Source organism: Schistosoma haematobium, chromosome 1, assembly GCF_000699445.3.
Source record: "Schistosoma haematobium chromosome 1, whole genome shotgun sequence".
Classification (NCBI taxonomy): Eukaryota; Metazoa; Platyhelminthes; class Trematoda; order Strigeidida; family Schistosomatidae; genus Schistosoma; species Schistosoma haematobium.
The window spans coordinates 92572094-92596308 of NC_067196.1; the positions used below are offsets into that span (position 1 = coordinate 92572094).

Here is a 24215-nt window from a genome sequence, read left to right on the forward strand (position 1 = left end):
AAAACAGAATTTTAAATCTTAATCTATTACTAACTACTACTAATTAATTCATAGCCAAATTATTGATCATTCGAAATACGTGCGATTTCAATGAATCTGTGATCATTGGTATTATTACTACATTTCCCCCTTTACAGATATGTCTCATTCACATGGTCTTATTCATAGGTGCTCATGATATCACTTTACTTATTCCTTACACCTCTATGACCTTTAATGAACAAAAGTAACAAAAGCACTTTATTCATCTTATTACATCCACTTTATAATTTGTTACCAAATTACTAAGTCTATTGTTATTATTGTTCGTAACCTAGCAATATAGTCTTTCTATTACATCATCTTGGTTATTCTTTATTTACATTTCCCCATGAAATTAGTACTTTAACAAAATATATTTTCATATATATATATATATATATATATATACGTTCTATTGTGGGACTCCCCAGTGCGCACCCAAGATCTCACCTCACCAGATTCGAACACAGGAAATATCAGACTCACTTGCAAACGCTCAACCTTTAGCATATTCCTCATCTAATGCAAAGTATCTCGATTATTTGCTCAATTTCAGTCGGAACCAGAATTGTTAACTTAGTTATAGATTATAAGTGTATGTAGTTCACTTTCTGACTTCATCTAAAAATAATGAATAGAAAGTATAACTGGAATAAAGAACATCATCACTATTGAATATTGAACAATATGTTGTTATACAAACACAGAATAATCAAAATACTTGATCACCAACAATGGAATAAGAACAAATCACAATTGATTGATCACTGGGTGGTGATCAATGTCATGCGTGTCAAGTCTTTATTATTGGTGCAGATCGAGTGCTATCGACCATGTTGCAATGTGGCCACCAGTTCCCTCAAGTTTACAGGTACACCTTGCTGACGAATGCCAAGTAGCACGAAACACTGGTCCAGGGTTTCCTGTCGACTACATCTAACCACCATTTAATAAGAACAAGTTGATGAAAGTAAGAAAAACAAGAAGTTAGAATGAAACAAGTTGAAATAAAACATGAAAAAGTCGATTAATATATATTATGTATGAACGAGGTAATCAAGATCAGAAATGAACTTTTAACTTCTTAGCTTGTTCTTTTTCTTAAAGAGAAATCTCAATACTCTTGATAAGAGTCATTAGAAATACATTTGTATGCTACTTAGAACATTCAAAGTAATTAGTAAAAGTTGGTTTGTGTTACCATAAATTGAACGTGTTTTTGTTATCATTTTCATAACAAATAAACTGTCCATTTACACAGACTGTTTTCTAGCTGGTTAAGTACTGATGATAAATTTATTGAGCACATATTTACAGCACATCGCTGTCCACTCCAGGACTCGAGCCCAGTATCGTTGTCTTCAAACACTACCTGGCTACTGAGTCCAGATATCCACTCGCTTGTGCAGTGCGGTGAAGTTAAAAATTCACTTGGTATTGTTTATTTGAATCTTGTGGTTGGTGTTTAGGACTGAAATTGGTCAGCCTCTTATTAGCATGTGTGAATACTGTACGTATTGCGTCGATGGCGTTCGAGTCACAGAGTGAACATCAATTCAGAAATACAGATACATTCAGCTGACGAGTCTCAAATAGGACGAATCAAACGTCAAACTGGATTCCAATCATAACCACTACCCATCTTTTCTAAAAATAGAAATACTTTTTATACTTGTTGGACAGAATAAGGACTGATTTCACAATTCTTCGATCGCCTCATTCAATTAAGAGTCTAAAGAAAGTGTTCGGCAGTATTATAAGTTAATAATAAGAAATATTCTTGAAGTAATTCAAATAGCCCGTTATGCCATTGAGTAAACATAATAAGGAGAATTGAGCGACGGAAATTTACCTTTCGACGAAATCACTTATTTAAGCTATACATTCGTTATATAGGAAATACTTATCTATAGAAGGATGGAACAGATTGTGTCATGAAGTGATTCGAGACTGTAATTATCAGATGAGTTTACGTAGTAACCAAGTGGTAAGAGAAGAATATAAGGATGAAGAATAATCATCACTTTCTCCATTTTATTATGTTATTCTCTACAAAATATACTAAGAATGTAAAACACCGATTGAAGATCAACGTACTACAATGTGGGTTTATGGAGATTGAAGTAATTTATAAGTTAAATTCAAGAATAGATCAAAACTTGAACATCATCGCAAACCTGGATGCACCGGTCAGTATGGGACCCCATATCATGTGATGACTACTGACTGGCTTCAAGATGGATTCCATGGAGTTCTAGTGAGAAGCTGTGATCAGTGGATTTCATCCATGTGTGTTGTAATGCACTTACTCACTGAAGGCAATAGTGGACAGTCGCACAATACCGTGGATTAGTTGAAATTAGACATTAAAACCATTGGATGCCGGCTGACTCAATGGTCTACAGGTTAAGTGTTCGCACGTGAGACCGATGATGCTGGATTCGAATCTCACTGCTGATGAGTTCCGTACTGTGACGAGACGACCGATTGACGATTCCAGGTTCTCAATGGTTGTCTAACATTCATCGATTCCTGATCTCAATCAAAAATATGACAATCTCCATAATCCCCCATCAAATTATTTACCATCATACAATAATTATTCACCACTTTGATTTCAGTCAATACTCTTAATATGTCATTCTCTTGATTTTAATGAGGGTGAAAACCAAATGATTCTATGAGTAAACGACCACTCAACTCACTCGAAATTAGATGGCGAATGGTCATAGTGTTCATTCATAGTTAGAGTGAGACTTTCTATGCATCGACAGTCAAATGAATTGTTTTCACTTCATTTTATATTTAGAAAAGTATCAATGTTTTGTGAGATGAGAAATTCACTCATTTTACTTCCGTGAATGTAATGTAGGTGAAGGTCAGTCACATAAGCACATCATTGGAATGCGATAAATTCTATTCTAATTAAGATTCATGTTACGCCCACCATACAGCATACAGTAAAGAGAATACCATATTGTTTGATTAACGAGGTGAAATGAAGTGGTAGACAACAACAAACTATAATCAATGATGTTTCTAAAGACACTTGAGTTCAACAGAAATATGCTCATTAACTAAACGCTGAAATAATTTACACTGAGAATGGAAAATAGTAAATTTTACTCTGAAAATTGTATGGGAAGTAACAGAAATGATAGACGTTGGTGTTAAGTGTGTATCGGAAAGTATTCTCAGTTTATCAAATCTTATTCTTACTTGCAAACTATTTGAAAGTCAGTGGTGTTTGTGTAAACTAATTGCTCTTTTATATTTTGTCTAAAAATTGCTGACCAGAAAATATCGTTTACATCATACTAATTCAGAATAGTGAATTATGCAAGATCATCATTTTGAAGAATTATGAATCCACTTCGTGAATGCCGAAATTCTTCGGAAGTCACGAGGTCTATGTCCCAAATGTTGCTGAAATGAGAAGATACAATATGGCAGTTCTCGAATTAAGTGAAGCACATTGAATGTATGCTGTGAAGAAAATAATTAGATTCGAGAAATTTGCTGTTGTACTCTGATGATGAGTGAAAAAGTGAATAATACGTTCAGCTTTGTCATTACTGACCCTTGTGTTTCACAGATATAGACCAAGCTGTTAAGATCCTTAAAAGTAGATGTATCCCAAAAGTTCACTAAAATATTATGCAAAATCAAAGTGTAATAACAAATGAGAACAGACAAGGTGTCATCTTAGAAGATAAACTGCAGAAATCGCTAGGAATATTACATCGGGAAAAGAGATCTGAGGTTCCAAATGGCTACCAAACGACGTCTTTGATATTGTTAACGAGTGTAGAGAACTATGGATATGAATGCGACTGAGGAAGAGTTAAGATATATTAAACAGAGACAACCCATAGAAAACCAGTTCACTAGTGTTATGATATTCAAAAATCAATAGGCACGTTGGAATAGATCCGATAGCCAATAGAAAGAATGACACAGAGTCATGATCAGGAAGGAGAACAATCAAAATAAATGTACAGATAATGATAAGTTAACAATAGGTGACAACCAATTAAAGTAACTTGTTAGCTATTAGTAAACATGTTTTAATAGTACGTTTCTTTTTCCGTTTTTGTTGATATTGTTGACTCAAAGATAATTAAAGCCTTACAATAAAACCATTTGGCGTAGAGGACCAGGTAAATCTATGCATCGGTCAAAGTTGCCATACCTCATTAGTACAGCAAGATGAACACCGGGTTCATAGAAGCAGTTAACTCTGGTGGTAATATATGAAAGAAAGATTGCATATAAGGATATAGTACAGGAAGAAATAATTAGCACGCAGAAAGATATGAAGCGATTTTAATCTCAGTTTAAGGGAAGACAGAAAGTGTATACACCTATGTCATTGTGTTCGGTCCTGAGTCTTGTCATCAAGAGTCTCCAACCATTGGTTACGATAGTCACGCGGACCCCACCCAAGTAGTCTGCATCTACCAACACGGCTCAAACCAGACGTAATTGACTTCAAGGACTGATGCCACGTTTTGGTTTGGTCGCCTCACATAAATACATGGTTGATTAAATACCATTACCGTTATTTGATTTGATAATTCCAAGTAAGCTGACTATATTAATTCATACGACATTGATATTTTGTTAAATAACTGCTTAAAGGAACTTTTACCCCATTGCACTATCACTGTCCGATTTGGATGGAAAAAATTTATATACGAGAAATGAAATGATTGTTTGGCTCACTTTAAGTGGATCATTTTATCCCCGATTCGGGGATATTCATAGTACATTACTAGGGATATTTACTATTGAGATCACCGCATGGGACTGAAAATTTATTTAATTTACAAATGTAAAACTTGTTAAGAAATCTAGCGTAAAGAAATATGTCCACTAACTTAGGTCTTTTTGGATTTTGCGAAACTTACTCTCAACGCTAAATTGAAACTTCGGTCGTTACAGAGATCACTTTGTATAACACTATTAGATACTATTAAAAAGAGTATAATTTATCTCTCGTCATCATTAACTTCAAATGAAATATCTCAAGCTGTGTAATGGGGGTTAGAACTCCGCAGGTAGCATCAAGATTTCGGGGGACTTTTGATACCCAGTATGAATTAGCATAAAACACAGGCATACAGTTTCCTGTCGACTACTTCCAACCTAACGTCAAAAGTATCGTCCACTCAAAACGTGAACTTGGCTTCCAAAATCACTTCCCAATTTTTACAATTGGTTGATTTTGAGTACATGCTTTAGTTGGACTCATATACAGGAAGTCCACTGCCGACATCGAGTATGACAGTCGTATGTTGGAAGGACTATCCCGCTCTACTCGTCTCGGTTTCACTCATATTTTGATTCTACAGGACTTCAGTCTCCCTAGAGTCAACTTCACGGAACACACGTATATTGGAAGTGAAATTTCTACGGAAGCTCAGCTCTTCAACCTCATTGTGGATATGAAACTATTCGAAAGTGTGAATTCGAGAACTCGTTTGAGAATGGGTCAAGCGCCATCGCGCTTAGACTGTGTATTTACAAACGAAGAATTCCTAGTTGACAACCTCTCAATCCTGGCTCCTCTGACAAAAAGCGATCACGCCGTCATAGCTTTCAGTCTTGTCAGTAAAACTGACTTCAGATATTCCACCAACAACATGCGCTGGAATTTCAAACGGTTGAATGTGTCAGCTCTACAGGTCTATCTACAACAAGTGGATTGGGATGTTCACCCTCAAATTGATGTCGATGCTCATTGGGACTTCTTATTGCACACGCTCTCATGTGTTACAAAGCAGTCAATTCCTCAAACTGTTCCCCATAGCTATCAGCAACCCACAATCATCAGGAACCGCACTCTTCGCCTGCCAAGCCGCAAGAAGCACTGTTGGACAGAATACAAACGAACTGACAACAATGGAGCGTACAGGCAATACAAACATATAAGGAACATATGCACGAAGGCTATAAGAGAGGACAGGCTTCAGTACCAGACGAAGCTTATGGACACATTTTGTATCTAATCCGAAAAGCTTATTCTGTTATGCAGTCTCTGGAGTTTCCTAACAACTACGTCCAAATGATTCGACCAATAACGACGGTGATGTCCCTAATCTTCTGAGTGAACAATACTCTCGGACATTTCAACAGACCCACATCAACTATACTGACGACAGCTTCGTTTGCAACTGAGCAGGACTTTCCGTAGTGAACCTGAGCGCTGACTTGGTGTTCCGAAAACTGCAGCACTTAAGAATTGACACTTCTCCTGGCCCAGATATGGTTCAATATGATGTACCGAGGGAAGCAGCCTCAATCCTGGCAACACCGCCTAGCGTGATGTTCTCACACTCGCTAGGCCGAGGAAAACTACCAGAAAATTGGAAGCTGGCTCACATCACACCAATTTTTAATGGAGGTCAACGCAGCGAATTTTCAAGTTACCAACCAGCGGCTCTTCTCTCTATACCTTCCAAAATTATATAGTCCCTGATATGCGATGTCATAAATGACTATTTACTGTCCTTAAATTTCTTCTCACCCCAACAGCATGCTTTCAGGAAGGGTCATTCTTGTATAACCAACCTGCTGACTGCAGTGGACAGATAGACAATCATCCCCGATCACAAGGGAAGGGTTGATATCATTTACCTAGATTTCCCAAAAGCTTTTAATAAGGTTAACCATACATGTCTTATCAATAAGCTCAAACGATTGGGTATCAGGCCACCTCTAATCGATTGGCTCACTTCATACCTGAAAAGTCGACATTTTATGGTCAGGGTTAACTTCACTTTATCTCAGGCTATGGAATGTTCTAGTGAGATCCCCCAGGGCTCAGTACTAGGACCTCTTCTTTTCTTGATTTATATAATCGATTTCCACAATAGACATCGTCTGACTTATTAATTTTTGCTGATGATGTGAAACTTAAAAAATAGATACGCAACTTAGAGAATAAACTGGCACCTCGGGAGTATCTGACTCGACTTCGAAGTTGGGCGAATGACAATAGACTTAACTTTAACACTTCAACGTGCAAAGTAGTGCCCTACGATTTGAAGCTTTACGCTGTGAGAAAAATGCCTTTTGAGAAAGTCTTGCACTGGTAACATTGAAGCGCATTATGGCCAGTTTGATGGAAGAACTTTCCACATAATCTTCAACAGTTTTATTTGTCCCCACTTAGAGTACGGAAACATAGTATTTCCTCCCTTACTCCAAAAGGAGTAGGACACTCTGGAGTGTATCCAACGTTGGGTCACGAAATCATTTCGAGAACTCAAATTCAAACCTTATGAAGAGCGCCTCCAATCAATTAACCTTCACCCATTAGAGCACAGGAATTTTAAGTTGACCTTCTGATGGCTTACAGTATCCTTAGCAATTCTGGACATTCACTTAGTCACCTACACAAGTTTAGCTGCAACATAAATCTAAGAGGTAACACCCAAAAACTACAGAAAACATAAGAGAGCCGACTATGGACACGATTTCTACTCCTTAAGAGTTGTCAAATGCTGGAATTCGCTACCAGCTGAGCCAATCCATGCGACTACTTGGAGTCCTTTAAGAGGAAATTTGTTCCATTCTTAAGGACTAATGTTAGCATCTTACTATGACTCACAAATTTCTTTTTCCTCTTTTATCGTAAATATACCTAGATTCCTGTCTGGAGATATTGGTGATCCACTGCTATTAGACACGGAATCCCGTTAACCGATAGTTTCTTCTATTCCGTCCACAACCATTTGAACCATTTGAATCATTTGAACCACAGTTCGCGTTTTCACTATTGAACTGACCTTTAGTTTTTTTAATGAGTACACCTGAATGATCACATTTATGAATTATTTGACATGTTGACACTTATAATTCTCTCTGCCGTCTGTTTGGATAGCACTTTTGGAGACGGCTCGTCTATAAAAAAGGAATTTTCTGTCCAACCAGGTGGTAAAAAGTACTCATCGACAATTGAAAGGGTATGGTATTTACATATACAAAGAAACAATACATTTGACAACAGGATGGAATAAAATGTACTTTCACTTATGAATGTCAAGGTGGAACGAACGAGGTAATTTAGGTTCTCTTGATATCTTCCGTAGAAATGGCATATGATTCTTTCGAAGATTCGAGATGATAACGGCTACGGTTGTGTTGTGGAACGTTCTGGTAGCCAAACAAGTTACATATTCTTTCAAAGCTTCAAGTTAGATGTAACGCCGCCTGTTGAAGCTTTGACTGCTTCTGCATTTGTAAGTTACCCGGATTAAAGTACTATTCTCGAAGGGTAACGGTAATCAACCACTGGCAGCTGAGGAATACTATTTTAACAAAAATGAATGTTTTGGTAGGTCCTGTTTATACATAATTCTGTATAGTATCACACGTCGGTGGAAAATTTAGGGCTGCATTAACTCGTCTTTCCCTGGAGTTTGTTTCCACACTTATGAAGCCAGAACTCTAGCGTGATTCGTTTACGGTATATATATTTCTACTATTTTTTGTGCCTTTTTGGACTTATAACTGTCTATATTACCACGGTCTTATTCCAGACTATGTAAAAAATTTTATTTGTGATTTTATAGTGTGAATTTATCATAACAATAAAAGGTTTTTTGTTTCGAAATACTCTCAAAGTTCTCATAAGGGAATCCAAAATTATTGATACATAGAAATCTCTCATAGTAAGCTTTATCCAGGCATATTCTTAGAAACGGACTGACAAAAGATTGAATTTAATCAAGATCCTAACCAGTTTGTGAAAGCCAATACTATTTGAATGTGACTGAAACGAACTGATTTCACTTGACCGTTCAGAATGCACAAAATAAATATTGGTTTATTTTAGGGTCAAATATAAGTGACATAGTTACTCAGAGATTATGTTGAGTGGTCGAGTATTTTACATTGAAGACTTTAGTAAAGATAGCCTCAGTGGATCAAGGTGAATTTATCAATCTGGAAATACGGTGGTAGTTTGTTTTATTTCTAAGTAGGGTATTAAATGACGACTAAACCAATTCAGCTTAATGTGCTGCTGTTTAAGATTATTTTTATTATGAATAGCTAGTTTGGTTTGGCTCGAGAATATTAACACTTACCAGCCAAAATGACTTGGAAATGCGTTACTGACGCGTAACCACTGTGTAACGTTATGTGCAATAACGGTTGATGCAGAGATATGTCGGAAAAAAAGCTGTGGGTGGACAATTTTAAATATGATAACAGTCTATGAGGCCATTAACTGTTTGTCAGTTCCGATTGCGGATGCTTTCTATCTCGTGCATCATGTTGATATCTCATTATGGTATGGTGAGATTGGGTTCCTTAGATCTGCAGTATCTCGTGCCTAATCCCATAGGGATAAAGCTAACCTGATAAATTATTAATAAAATCAGTTCTACTTCAGTCATTCGTTCGCGATTTCGAATTTCGTTTCACTTCATTTAGGTCACACAAAATAGCCATGTAACATTGACCCGTTTAACGAAGGCTCTGACGAAATACATGAACGTAGGCATATTTGAGATGTACTTCTCTCTAAATGCAGGGTGATTCTTCATGACTGATCTGGGCTTAAATCCGTGATGCGGATGAAGTAGTTCAACCCCGTGTGGCGTGAGGCCGGACTGACCACTATCTCCATTTTTGTTCAACTTCATCATATACCTACTGATGGAAATAACATTCTCGTCGACTGAATTTTCAGTAATTGATCTCTTTCCACGAGGTCCACTTGTCGACTCAGAATACGCGGATGGCATAGTGCTGTTTGGTGAAAACGCTGATAAAATGCAGAGTCTTTCGGTAGCACTGAGTAACAATGCCAGGATGTTTGGGATGTGTTTCTCCCCTTCTAAATGCAAGTTGTTGCTTCAGGACCGGCCTGTGTCAACACCTGGACTATAGATAGGAAGTGAAGTAGTCAAACGTGTCGACAACTTCACTTATCTTGGAAGTTTTTTCAACCCTAATAGGTTGGTGTCTGACGAAATCTCAGCACGGATCCGAAAAGCTCGTTTGGCTTTTGCCGACGTACGTCACCTATGGCGAAGGTGAGATATCCGTCTGTCAATTAAGAGACAAGTATACTGCGCAGCAGTTCGTTCTGTCCTACTTTACGGCTGTAAAACGTGGCCATGGAGAGTAGAAGATACTCGTAAGCTACTAGCATTTGATCACAGATGCCTTAGAAATATTGCTTGTATCTGCTGGGTTCACCGAGTAAGTGATGGTGAGGTTAGATGCTGGATATTAGAGAATGATGGTAAATCATTCGATAAGGTTGTAAATTTTCATCGACTGAGATGGTTGGGTCCCGACCGTTGTTGCTACCTTGACGTGGTGGTCGGGCTTGCCTATCGCGATGAAGCAACCGAGCTATACTGGCTGGAACAACCGTTCCTCAAGGTCCTACCATGTCAGACAGGTCGGTTGAAGAGCGGTAAGACTAAAAGCAACAAACCCAAGGTCCGAAGGCGAAGTCGTACTGCCGACTGTACAGAGGTGTGACAGCAGTAAGGTGTTTCCTTCAGACAACCAGCATGACAGCGATGCTGCCTTCCCACAAGGAGGGGTGGGGTTAGAAAAGGTCGACCCTAAAAATGCACACCTCGCCTTATCCCACGGATATCCGTCTCCGGCGGTAAGGTCTCAATAAGTACGGAGCTAACACAAAAATTACCCATAACAAGGTCGTGTGTGACCGACCTCAAGCAGTTGTCCCTTGGGCACTGCGGTCACGCTCTCAGGTCACTAAGACCACCTTTAATCCCAATTCCTTTTCAGGTACCTCCAGAAGAACCCTTCCACGGTGTGGGCAACCGTGAAGTGAAAACCGCCCTCATACCTCTAACAGCACTCAAGACCACTGTATTCATAATCAACCTTCCTCTTCAATTCCTATTATTCCTCCTACATCGACTTTCAACTTTAAATTTCCTCTCTCGGCTTCCACCTCAAGTGTCACCATAGCCAACGATGGTTGGGTCACGTGTCACGTATGCCTAAACACCGATTACCACGACTTGTAGTGCTGGATAATGTTGGAGACGGTTGGAAGAAAGTTGGGGCGGCCAAACCAAAAACGTGACATCAGTCCTTGAAGTCACTATTTTCTAGTCTTAGCCATGTTGGTATATGCAGACTACTAGGTTGTGTTCCGCGTGACTATCATAACCAATGATTGGAGATTGTGTGACATGGCTCAGAATCGACCACAATGGTGTAGGTGCTTACACACATTGTCTTTCATTAGACTGGGATATTAAAATTGCTTTGTACCTTTCTTTATACGAACTAATTCTTTCTTCTTGTATTATATCCTTATACACAGTCTTTCTTTCATGTGTTAATACCACTCAAGTGACTGCTTCTATGAATTTGGTGTTCATCTTGTTGTGCTAATGATGTTGGCAACTTTGACCGATGCATATATGTGCCTGGTCGTACGTTGCAGATCACTAACATCGTCCCAGGTGGGTTAGTGACGTCTTGGTGCGTACTCGGCGATTCGATTGGCTTTGTTCACTTGAATCTTCTAGAACGTAGACAGGAAAACTGTTTGATAATTAAAGAACGAGTATAGGGTGCAGCGTTTCTCCCTGTTTTTAATTATGGATTTGAAGTATGGAATTTACAAGTAAGAGATATTGTTGAATCACTGGTGTTTGGTCATTGGCCGTTTCAAAGCATTCTAGGACCACCGAGTCAGCGATACTGGGGTTCGACTCCAGGCATTATGTATATATGGCAAGTCATTTGTGAACCTTCATCAACTGAGGTAATTAGGACATGTGTTACGTTTACCAACCAGCGTGCTCATATAGTAAGGATCAGTCTTTTACTTTATGACTGGAACATGGTCTATACAAATAGAAGACATGCATAGGCTGCAAGATTTTGATCATGGCTGTCTTTGGAGCATTGCTCTAGTTTCGTGGACCGGACGAGTGAGCAGTGCTGAAGTTAGGCATAGGTGGCAGATCAACTGATGAGGTAATTAATTTTGATCGACTGAGATGGTTTGTATGCCTAACTATTGCCTACCACGACGAACAATATTTGCTAATTCAGAAGTAGCAAGGAGGAAAGTTGCAGGCGACCAAACCAAAACGTGGCATAAGTTCATGAATTGATTAACTGTTGATCCGTGTCATGTTAGTAGACGTAGACTACCTGATCGGGGTTCGCGCAACTAATAACGAATATTTAAGAACTTTGGGTAATATGTACGCCTAATAATTTCTGATATTACTGATACTCCTGTTTTATCCCGACGAAAATAATGAATAGTTACTGTTGGAATCTATTTATGGTATAATACTATACATATATTCTTATTGTGAAATCGTTAAGTAATTACATTGTACATATTCATGTTCCTCTTATTATGAGCTTTATTTTGACCTATAGACTGTTATTATACGATTTACTATCCCTAAACTATGTCCTGTTCATTGGTTACAGTCACTATTTTACTTGATCTTGTATAAATGTTATTTCCTATTTTATGATATGACGTTGTCCGTCTGGCTTCTATATAAACCAGGTATGTTTGAAATAAATAATGCACATTGTTAAAGCTGGTTTTTGTTTTCTGGACTCAACTGACAAGGCTAGGAGGAAAAAGGACCCTAGGCTATTCATAGCGGTGGATATGTCATTGTTTTGGCACAGTGCTAAGATTGTATAAGTCGTATTCCAATTGGCGAATAAGTCACGTGATATTTAACTGGCTAAAAATACAACAACTATTACTTATGCTACTTTGGCATCTCGCTGTGCTGGTGGTTTGACAACGTGCACTAATGCATGGATGTTCCAGGTTTTACGTTACACATGACTTCGTTCAGTTACGTAGTACTCGTGGCTCCCACATAAGAAGTATGGGTCAGAGATATGTACTTGGATTCCGAGATTATTCACTGACTTATTAATAAAACCAAGTTTGCCTGCTTGGAGTTACTTTGTCCGGGAGTTTCGTTTAGAAGTGGCCACTTAGTTATACATATCTTAACAGTGTCAGTTTGTTCTGTACTCGAACTTATGGCATAGAAAAATGGGTTAGCGAAAATATTTTGGCATTGAGATTTCCACCAAAATGATCACCATCTACAAAATCAACCATGGGGACCAGCAGACGGATATTCTTACTGTACACAGAGAACGTTTCACAGATATAGACCAAGCTGTTAAGATCCTTAAAAGTAGATGTATCCCAAAAGTTCACTAAAATATTATGCAAAATCAAAGTGTAATAACAAATGAGAACAGACAAGGTGTCATCTTAGAAGATAAACTGCAGAAATCGCTAGGAATATTACATCGGGAAAAGAGATCTGAGGTTCCAAATGGCTACCAAACGACGTCTTTGATATTGTTAACGAGTGTAGAGAACTATGGATATGAATGCGACTGAGGAAGAGTTAAGATATATTAAACAGAGACAACCCATAGAAAACCAGTTCACTAGTGTTATGATATTCAAAAATCAATAGGCACGTTGGAATAGATCCGATAACCAATAGAAAGAATGACACAGAGTCATGATCAGGAAGGAGAACAATCAAAATAAATGTACAGATAATGATAAGTTAACAATAGGTGACAACCAATTAAAGTAACTTGTTAGCTATTAGTAAACATGTTTTAATAGTACGTTTCTTTTTCCGTTTTTGTTGATATTGTTGACTCAAAGATAATTAAAGCCTTACAATAAAACCATTTGGCGTAGAGGACCAGGTAAATCTATGCATCGGTCAAAGTTGCCATACCTCATTAGTACAGCAAGATGAACACCGGGTTCATAGAAGCAGTTAACTCTGGTGGTAATATATGAAAGAAAGATTGCATATAAGGATATAGTACAGGAAGAAATAATTAGCACGCAGAAAGATATGAAGCGATTTTAATCTCAGTTTAAGGGAAGACAGAAAGTGTATACACCTACGTCATTGTGTTCGGTCCTGAGTCTTGTCATCAAGAGTCTCCAACCATTGGTTACGATAGTCACGCGGACCCCACCCAAGTAGTCTGCATCTACCAACACGGCTCAAACCAGACGTTATTGACTTCAAGGACTGATGCCACGTTTTGGTTTGGTCGCCTCACATAAATACATGGTTGATTAAATACCATTACCGTTATTTGATTTGATAATTCCAAGTAAGCTGACTATATTAATTCATACGACATTGATATTTTGTTAAATAACTGCTTAAAGGAACTTGCACTATCACTGTCCGATTTGGATGGAAAAAATTTATATACGAGAAATGAAATGATTGTTTGGCTCACTTTAAGTGGATCATTTTATCCCCGATTCGGGGATATTCATAGTACATTACTAGGGATATTTACTATTGAGATCACCGCATGGGACTGAAAATTTATTTAATTTACAAATGTAAAACTTGTTAAGAAATCTAGCGTAAAGAAATATGTCCACTAACTTAGGTCTTTTTGGATTTTGCGAAACTTACTCTCAACGCTAAATTGAAACTTCGGTCGTTACAGAGATCACTTTGTATAACACTATTAGATACTATTAAAAAGAGTATAATTTATCTCTCGTCATCATTAACTTCAAATGAAATATCTCAAGCTGTGTAATGGGGGTTAGAACTCCGCAGGTAGCATCAAGATTTCGGGGGACTTTTGATACCCAGTATGAATTAGCATAAAACACAGGCATACAGTTTCCTGTCGACTACTTCCAACCTAACGTCAAAAGTATCGTCCACTCAAAACGTGAAATTGGCTTCCAAAATCACTTCCCAATTTTTACAATTGGTTGATTTTGAGTACATGCTTTTTTCACAAAATAATTCATACTATTCTTCTATCAACGAAATTCCGGTAATCTTGTGACTTATCTATCTGAATCGTGAGGATTTCAACCAGTAGAGAACTTCAACTGCCCTATGCATTATTCAACCTGTAAGACTACGAAAATAACTAGTTTGATTTCTGAAGGTCAGTTATAGGGTCTAGCACATGCATGGATCGGTTAGCGCTGTCACATTATATAACACGAGTGCTGTTAGAGTTATATATGGGGTTGTCACTTCTCGGTTCCCCGCACCATCGAGCGGTAATTCTTTGGGTATGCGGAAAATAAATTGGGTTAGTAGTAGCTTTAATGGTTTGACGCTCAGGTGACAGTAGAGTTCAGGAGACAACTGCTTGAGGTCGATCACAGATAGCCTTTTACGAATCGCTCTTATGTTAGCGCCGTACTTTTTAAGGCTTTAGCTGTGGAAACAGAAATCTGTGGTCGAAGCTAGTGTTATTTTTACAGATGACCTTTTATAAGTCTATTCTTCCGCTGTCAAGTGATGTCACAGAAAATGCTGGATTTCTCAGGGAGACTACTCACTGCGTTCAAATACCATTACAATCAATCGTACGACTCGGACCTTAATTAGCTACTTTTAGCCAAACAGTTCTCTAACCAACCTGAATGGGATAGTTAAACATAAAGAGACAAATGTTTCAGCCAATTTAATGCCACTGAGTAATCAAAATTCTCAAACCTGGTCAGCAGTCACAGTAACATCTGTGATTGGTCATTATGGAGAACATTATATGACCAATTGATATTGATAGTACCTTTTTACAAAACTACGATGAATATCGCTGTTTAGCAACCGTGCTGATCACTGAAATCTGCCCAACCACTTAGATGTCGACCAAACGTCAGTCATATAGTGTGTTTCTACAGAACGGGCATATCATTTTAACTGTGCAGACGTTATGCAGTACCGACTGATGTCAAGACAAGGTATGACATCAGAAACACTAATTTTCTTAAACTGTATACTTTTTAAATATTTTTTCATTGTTAGTCAAATCACAGGATATTTAAGTGACCTTAACTAACAGGTGTTTATTGCGAGCCGCTGTTCAGGGTAAGAATGACATAACTAGACGAAAAGATGGGTGAAGTTCTAGTTTCACTGGTAGAACAAGTAGACACGTTTCACGCAAAAATTATGATCTACTTATCAATATTATTTAGGTTACAATCTATTTGATTCAAAAAGTTGTTAGTTGGTGTATGGTGATAAACAGGTTAGTGATTCTAGCAGGTATTTAGGGGTGAACAACAAAGAAAATCCTCTTGATTTTGAACAATGTCTAGACTCCTGTGGAATAGAAAAATGAGCCATAATACCCAAATCATGCAATCCGCACTTAATCAGTTGGCAATCAGTATCCGTAGGTATGGTATATGCTTTGCACATTCGAAGAGCAAAGTACTTCTACAAGACTGGCAGGATTCTAACCCTGTACTCACCCTGGATCGTGAGCAGATAGAAGTAGTCGAGAAGTCCGTGTATCTAGGTAGCTGCATAAGTGCTGGTGGTGGCGTGAGTGATGAGATCAATACACGTATAGTGAAAGCCAGAGCGGCTTATGCCAATCTGGGCCACCTTTGGCGCCTTCGTGATGTTAGTCTGGTTGTAAAGGTCTGATCTATAACGCATCGGTGAAAGCGGTTCTTGTGAAACATGGACTCTTTGAGTTGAGGATGTTAAACGACTCTCTGTGCTTGATCATCGTTGTCTCCGAAGGATTGCTGACATCCAAGGGCAACACCGTGTTAGTACTACAGAGGTTCGGCATCGTGTGTTCGGGCGCAGAGACGATAAGGCAATTGGCGTCACTATCTTAAAACATCGACTTCGGTGGCTTGGAAATGTTCTACGAATGTCGTCTCAGATAATTCCTCGTCGTGTATTATTTGCCGACGCTAGGACTGGTTGGAAAAGACTATTTACGAAAACTCTGGAGATTTATGATTTTAAATTTAATAAAAAGTTACAAGTCCTCCGTAGTATCAACGCGCAAATTTAGAGGATAAACTAGTTTTAAATATGATTAAAACAGTCAGAACTTAATGAGGATGAAATCGCCATGTCTGAGCAAGAATAAAACTGACATTCGGATTCGAAGTGTAAAGCTTTTCACTTACACTTTTGTAGTTTCAATTTTACATAAAATATACGCTTTAATTGCACTATAGAATTTCGGTAAAATACGTTTATTTATCATGATTGCTTAAATCATATCTTTCGTCGAATTACTGTTGACTATGTGGAACAAAAAACACTTTATCGACATTTCCTCAAGCTGTAAATAAACATGCTTAAGAATATGGCTGTTAAATACGATCGATAAGAAACAATTGTAGACGTGCATTGACACAAAGATTAGTTTTACCTGTTAGACAATGACTAACTGAGACATTTTATTGGAAGGTAAGTGGTATATAAGATTTTTGTTTACAAGCAGTTTTTATCTTTTAGAAGCTAATCTTCAATATAAAATATTAAAATGAATGTATAGTTCAGGTAGCAGTGATATAAATATGGTGGCGCCTATTTGAAACCAATTTCGTTTAAGAGAAAATTCACTAAATGAAGGAAAACAGCAAGCTTATAGTGATTCTATTTAGTCTAAAATGCGCGTTCTACGTTGTATGTGATTGATTAAGTGATAGTACGCATTATTTTATACCAAATATGGACAAATGTTTGGTGTGTGCTTACTAACTTTAACACCGACCGTCTAAAATACAAAGTACAAAACAAATTCTATAATCCTAGTCAAAGTGAACAGTTACAAAGTAAAGTTTAGATGTACTTTATGACATTTGTATTTAAAGTTTTTTCTAAATGCTACTTTAGATAATTTAAGTTAAATAAACAATTAAGAGGCAGAATCAATTTCGTATGACCAGAATATATTTAAGATGTTGATCAATGGTGGCGATCACCCACTATTTACAAGTGGCTGGTCACTGAGTAATTACTGAAATTCAAACCAACTAAGGCATTAGTTCATGAAGCCATTGACTATTCAGTCAGCTGCAATGTAGGACCAGGCACATATATGCATCGGTCAAAGTTGCCAACATCATTAGCACAACAAGATGGACACCAAATTCATAGAAGCAGTCACTTGAGTGGTATTAACACATGAAAGAAAGACTGTGTATAAGGACATAACACAAGAAGAAAGAATTAGTTCGTATAAAGAAAGGTACAAAGCAATTTTAATATCCCAGTCTAATGAAAGACAATGTGTGTAAGCACCTACACCATTGTGGTAGATTCTGAGCCATGTCACACAGTCTCCAATCATTGGTTATGATAGTCACGCGGAACCCAACCTAGTAGTCTGCATATACCAACATGGCTAAGACTAGAAAATAGTGACTTCAAGGACTGATGTCACGTTTTTGGTTTGGCCGCCCCAACTTTCTTCCAACCGTCTCCAACATTATCCAGCACTGCAAGTCGTGGTAATCAGTGTTTAGGCATACGTGACACGTGACCCAACCATCTCAGTCGATGAAAATTTACAACCTCATCAAATGATTTACCATCATTCTCTAATATCCAGCATCTAACCTCACCATCACTTACCCGGTGATCCCAGCAGATACAAGCAATATTTCTAAGACATCTGTGATCAAATGCTAGTAGCTTACGAGTATCTTCTACTCTCAATGGCCACGTTTTACAGCCGTAAAGTAGGACAGAACGAACTGCTGCGCAGTATACTTGTCTCTTAATTGACAGACGGATATCTCACCTTCGCCATAGGTGACGTACGTCGGCAAAAGCCAAACGAGCTTTTCGGATCCGTGCTGAGATTTCGTCAGACACCAACCTATTAGGGTTGAAAAAACTTCCAAGATAAGTGAAGTTGTCGACACGTTTGACTACTTCACTTCCTATCTATAGTCCAGGTGTTGACACAGGCCGGTCCTGAAGCAACAACTTGCATTTAGAAGGGAGAAACACATCCCAAACATCCTGGCATTGTTACTCAGTGCTACCGAAAGACTCTGCATTTTATCAGCGTTTTCACCAAACAGCACTATGCCATCCGCGTATTCTGAGTCGATAAGTGGACCTCGTGGAAAGAGATCAATTACTGAAAATTCAGTCGACGAGAATGTTATTTCCATCAGTAGGTATATGATGAAGTTGAACAAAAATGGAGATAGTGGACAGCCTGACCGCAAGCCACATGGGGTTGCAAAATCAGTTGACAGTTCGTCATATGCTCTGACTCGACTAGTAGTGTTCGACCAAGGAACCTTCATAAGGTTTATGTATTTTAATGGCGCAGTTGCATTCATTCTTTGTTTCTCTTTAGATCGAGCTTTAGAACAATATTCTACCTTTTATCCCGGGGATTCATCCTTTATTCTCGAGTCATGTTGCCTATGCCTACATTTTTACTACCACGTATACTTTTAAATCCTCTACCTCTCTAGGATGTCTTGATAATTTCATTTCACTATGGTGATATGGTGTGCCAAATTGAACCAATGTAAATATCTACCAGGTTCTACGTTGCTAACGACTAAATATTTCATTGACCATTTTCTGGACAGAATAAACTATACATTGAAATATGTACAAGAATGTTTACTTATTACCATTGTTATTAATAAATCAAAGTAAAATCAAGTCAAGTTAACGAAAAATTCAGCGAAAATATAAAAACAATCATATAAATGCAATCAACTAAAATGTTTATGAAAGTCTACAGTGGAAAATGTAGGAGAATTCTTATTATTTTGCTATCAAACCAAGGCAAAATAAAGTTTACAGTGCATAATAATTCGATAAAAACATAAAGATAAAAACAAATACCTCAACCCAGTCAAACCGAACTGTCTATGAATTTACTCATTTAAACAAAGCAAAACTTGCATTAAGATGAATTCATTTGGAAACACTTTTTCACCAAGCTACATTAGTGTCAACTCTCCCGATATTGTCTAAAATACAATGTCTTTCGTTTGAATTACAATTAAGGTAGTCAAATTGTGTATGGATTTGGTTATTGTTATTGATCAATATTTTTATAACGTGCAAACCAATTTCGAACAAATTGTACGCGTTCTGATGGTGGCGTTGAAAAATAAGCTAAAGCATTTGATGAATAACGGTGATCAATTGTATCTGGTAACTTATAATCTCTCCATTTATTTTCATTCCAACAACAATTATATTCATGCAATACATGTTCTAATAATTCGTCCGGCAATTGTTCATTCTCGGAATAGATAGGAGATAATGGATTTTGTCTTGGTAAAGTTGGATATCGTAAGTTGGGGAAGATATAAATACCTCTGAGAAGGAAAAGAGCATTATGTATTTATAATTTCAGTTTTCGAAAGACTTGCACTCTTAATAGACCATAATATATTAAACAGTGTACAGTCCTAAGTATATCACTTTAACATGAAAACATTACGTGTAGATATGTGTACTAGGCTATGAAACAAACCTGTATGAACGGTCATAAATATTGTCTCAACTGGGATAGCATGGTTTAAACCCCTGATACACTTATTGGAACTGTGGGCTTTGCATTGGTTTGGTCCGCTAAGTAATAGTAACATTTTTTAAAAGCAATGACTTCTTTAACTAATAAAAATAACAAACATGGATAGATATCTAAAGTCACAACTGTACACTAGTAAGTATTAATGACGTGGAAATAAGAAAAAAGTGTAGGTCTCATAGCATCAATTGACTGATTTAACCATTTTTAAATGCGTATGAATCAATTTGGGATTTACTGATCTTTGTCTTTACAAAACAATATGGTCTGATTGGTAAATTAATGCAATGGATTAGAATTAACAGGGCTACCTATACCTTGTTTTGTCGTGTGGAAATAGAGGTTAAATTCACAATACAATAAAAATTAGAATTCTAGAACAAATGACGTTAGTAAACAAAGCTAAATTATATCTACATTGTTTTATTTACATAAATAGACTACTTACCTAAACCCGAACCAACCGCCGTAATATGGATGCAAACTGACTCCACTATAGGAACCGCCTTTTTCTTTATTGAATCACTAGGTTGATGAAAATAAGCCATTCCTGATACGTGACCAGCTGTTTGCACATGAACATAGGGAAGTCGAGTAACTGGTCTGATGGCATAATCTGGTATCCATTCCGCATTATTTAACTTTGTCGACTCGTCAGGAGTTAGATTAAGTTTTAAATTTTGAACAGAATTACTTAGTGCCTTTTGTAATCGAATAAAAACAGTCCAATCGAAGGGATCATCACAGCCGGGAAGAAATCTAGATCCACAAAACCGAGTTTTCAAACATTTTAAAACATTATCCAGTGATTCTATTCCTGACTCTTTACACCAATCAAAAACAGTTGGTATAAATGTCTTTTCAAACATTTGTGGACTGCTTATCAAACAAATGCATAAACAGTCTTCATAAGGTGCTAGATCAGACCCAAGCCGGACCTTTGAACTGATATTAGCATCATACCAACCAGATAAAAATGGGGATATATCAAAACCATATGGTGAGAGTTCTTCAGCCAACTCTTTTAAAATGCATTGTACAAGACTAGAGTCCTTTCCTCCACTTGGATTATTCATTATTCTAAAAATGCATTGCAATTTGTAAAGTATTACATTTTATCACAATTATTATAGCTACTGTAGTGAACAGGGAGTGGGGATAACCAATCTATTTTTTTAATGCAAAATTACAGAGTGCCTTCGTAAAATATAAAAACCGTACATTAAATACATTCTTTGCACATCTTTCTTTAGTTGTCCCTCACATACTTTATGATTCTTTCAATTTCGTTGCTATTATAGCTGCTGTCTCCATTCCTGTTTTCTTCAATTCAGTCTTCCGCCGCCAGGCATTCCACTTCCAATGGGTGCTGCATGCTACTAATATCTGTCAGCATAAGTAGCATGCACCACACTAAGAGCGATTGTGTCAGTTATGCTTAAAAATACTAGACTTTGAGGGGACTAATCACTGTCTATGGATTACAAAGAAAGTACTAATCATTTAACCAGTTGCCTTTTATACTTTATTATCCGAAAAGTTCCGTTTCATTTTTAGAATGTATCGTGAAGCATTGGTTGTCTAGATATAAGGGCAACTAAGTGAGCAAAACATGTGTTGAGATGCTCCGAATCGAGCAACCACTTACTGCAGAGGATCACTACATGTAGACCAGTAAATTGTGACCGGTGTTAGAAAACTGAATGGTATTGAAGTCGGTCGTTTTATCTGTAGATGTATTCCGGACTATTCATTTTCGCTTGGAACTTCAGTGGCACTTCTATTTGTTGCTACAGGTGTGTGATTTAGTTCTAATAACTTTTTTGCATTCGGTCACACAAAAATTTGGCATAGAGCAGTTTAACACAACATTAGATATCCGATAAATCATTCTAAAATAGACCCAAAAATATAGGTCTAGATATACAATTTTGCTTTGAGGAAACTTATGGTTAAAAATTTGCAGTCTATACCCGTCTTTTCAATTTTGAAAGACTAGTGATGCATGAAAAAGCGATCGAGTGCAGCACCAATTAAAACATGCTTGTACACGGTTGAGACAAATGCGGTGTATGGTTCCGTCCTGCGCCGTCACCAGTGCCCCTGAAATTTATCTGTGATCACTTTCAAAAGCACAAAGTAATACGTTCAAGTTGATGTATTTGACCGACTGCAATGAACCCTAATTCCATCCATTCTCGACCATCAATAACTTGTCGCAACGCAAACTCCACAAAGCGCGCTAACTTTCACATTAGACATCAGAGTCAAAGGGTTCAAATGGTTGTGGACGGAATAGAAGAAGCTTTCGCTTAACAGGCTTCCGTGTCTAGTAGCAGGGGATCACCAAATCCTCCAGGCAGGAACCTAGGTATGTTAACAATAAAGAGGAAAAGAAATTGGTAAATCATAGTGTGATGCTGTCCTTGGTCCTTAAGAATAGGTCAAGTTGCCTCTTGAAGGACTCCTGAGAAGTCGCTTGGACTAGCTCGGCCGGCAGCGAGTTCCAGCTTTTGACAACTCTTAAGGAGTAGAAGTTGTGTCTACATTCCGTCTTGCTATGTTGTGTTTCCAGTTTCTGGGTGTTACCCCTTAGGTTATTATTCGAACTAAGCTTAAGTAGGTGTTTAAGAGGATGTCCAGAAGTGTTAAGAATACTATAAGCCATTAATAAATCACCTCTAAGACGACTATATTCTAGTGGGTAAAGGTCTAGTGAACGGAGGCGTTCTTCGTAAGGCTTAGATTTGAGTCCTCGAACTGATTTCGTGGCTCGCCGTTGGATACGCTCCAAAGTGACCTTGTCCTTTTGGAGTGAGGGGGCAGTACTATGTTTCCGTACTCTAAATGGGGACGGATGAAACTATTGAAGATTGTGTGGAAAGTTCTTCCGTCAAACTGGCCAAAAATGCGCCTCAACGTTACCAGTGCAAGGTTTGCTCGGAAGGCATTTTTGTCACAGTTAGCGTAAGACTTCAAATCATGGAGCACCAGGACTCCTAAATCTTTTTCGACTTGGGATACTACTAGAGAGGAGTTTCCTAAGTTGTAACTGTAGTTTGCGACATGTCGCAGATGGACTACTTTACACTTTGAAGTGTTAAAGGTAAGTCCGTTATCGTCTGCCCAACTTTGAAGTCGCGTCAGATCCTCCTGAAGTGCCTGTGTATCGTCTTGGTTGCGTATCTCTCTCCAAAGTTTCACGTCGTCAGCAAAAAGTAATAAGTCTGACGTTACCTGTTGAGGAAGATCATTTATGTAGATCAAGAAGAGAAGAGGCCCTAGTACTAAGCCCTGGGGGACCCCACTAGGACATTCCATAGCCTGAGATAAAGTGAAATTGACCCTAACCTTAAAGTGTCGATTTTTAGGTATGAAGTAAGCCAGTCGATTAGAGGTGGTTTGATACCTAGTCGTTTGAGCTTGTTGATAAGACACAAGTGGTTAACCTTATCAAAAGCTTTTGAGAAATCAAGGTAAATGACATCAACCTTTCCCTTGCGATCGAGGATGCTTGTCCATCTGTCCACCGCAGTCAGCAGGTTGGTTATACAAGAGTAACCCTTCCTGAAACCATGCTGTTGGGGTGAGAAGAAATTTAAGGACAGTAGATAGTCGTTTAAACCGTCGCATATCAGGGACTCCATGAGTTTTGAAGGTAATGACAGAAGAGCTACCGGCCGATAACTTGAAGGTTCATTGCGTCGACCACCTTTGAAAATTGGTGTGATGTGAGCCAACTTCCAATTTTCCGGTAATTTGCCTCGGCTAGGCGAGTGTGAAAACATCACGCTAAGCGGCGTTGCCAGGATTGAGGCTGCCTCCCT

General features: G+C 37.9%; 1 protein-coding gene across 1 annotated transcript; it reads left to right on the forward strand.

Moving 5' to 3' along the window:
• Window positions 1-7819: 7819 nt before the first annotated feature.
• On the forward strand, window positions 7820-13923 carry MS3_00002478 (uncharacterized protein). The gene is made up of 5 exons (XM_051210079.1): window positions 7820-7991; window positions 8036-8086; window positions 8118-8267; window positions 8302-8362; window positions 8394-13923. Exons 1-5 carry the CDS (start codon window positions 7869-7871, stop codon window positions 8477-8479), a joined length of 471 nt encoding a protein of 156 aa, XP_051075574.1. The 5' UTR covers window positions 7820-7868; the 3' UTR covers window positions 8480-13923.
• Window positions 13924-24215: the final 10292 nt, after the last annotated feature.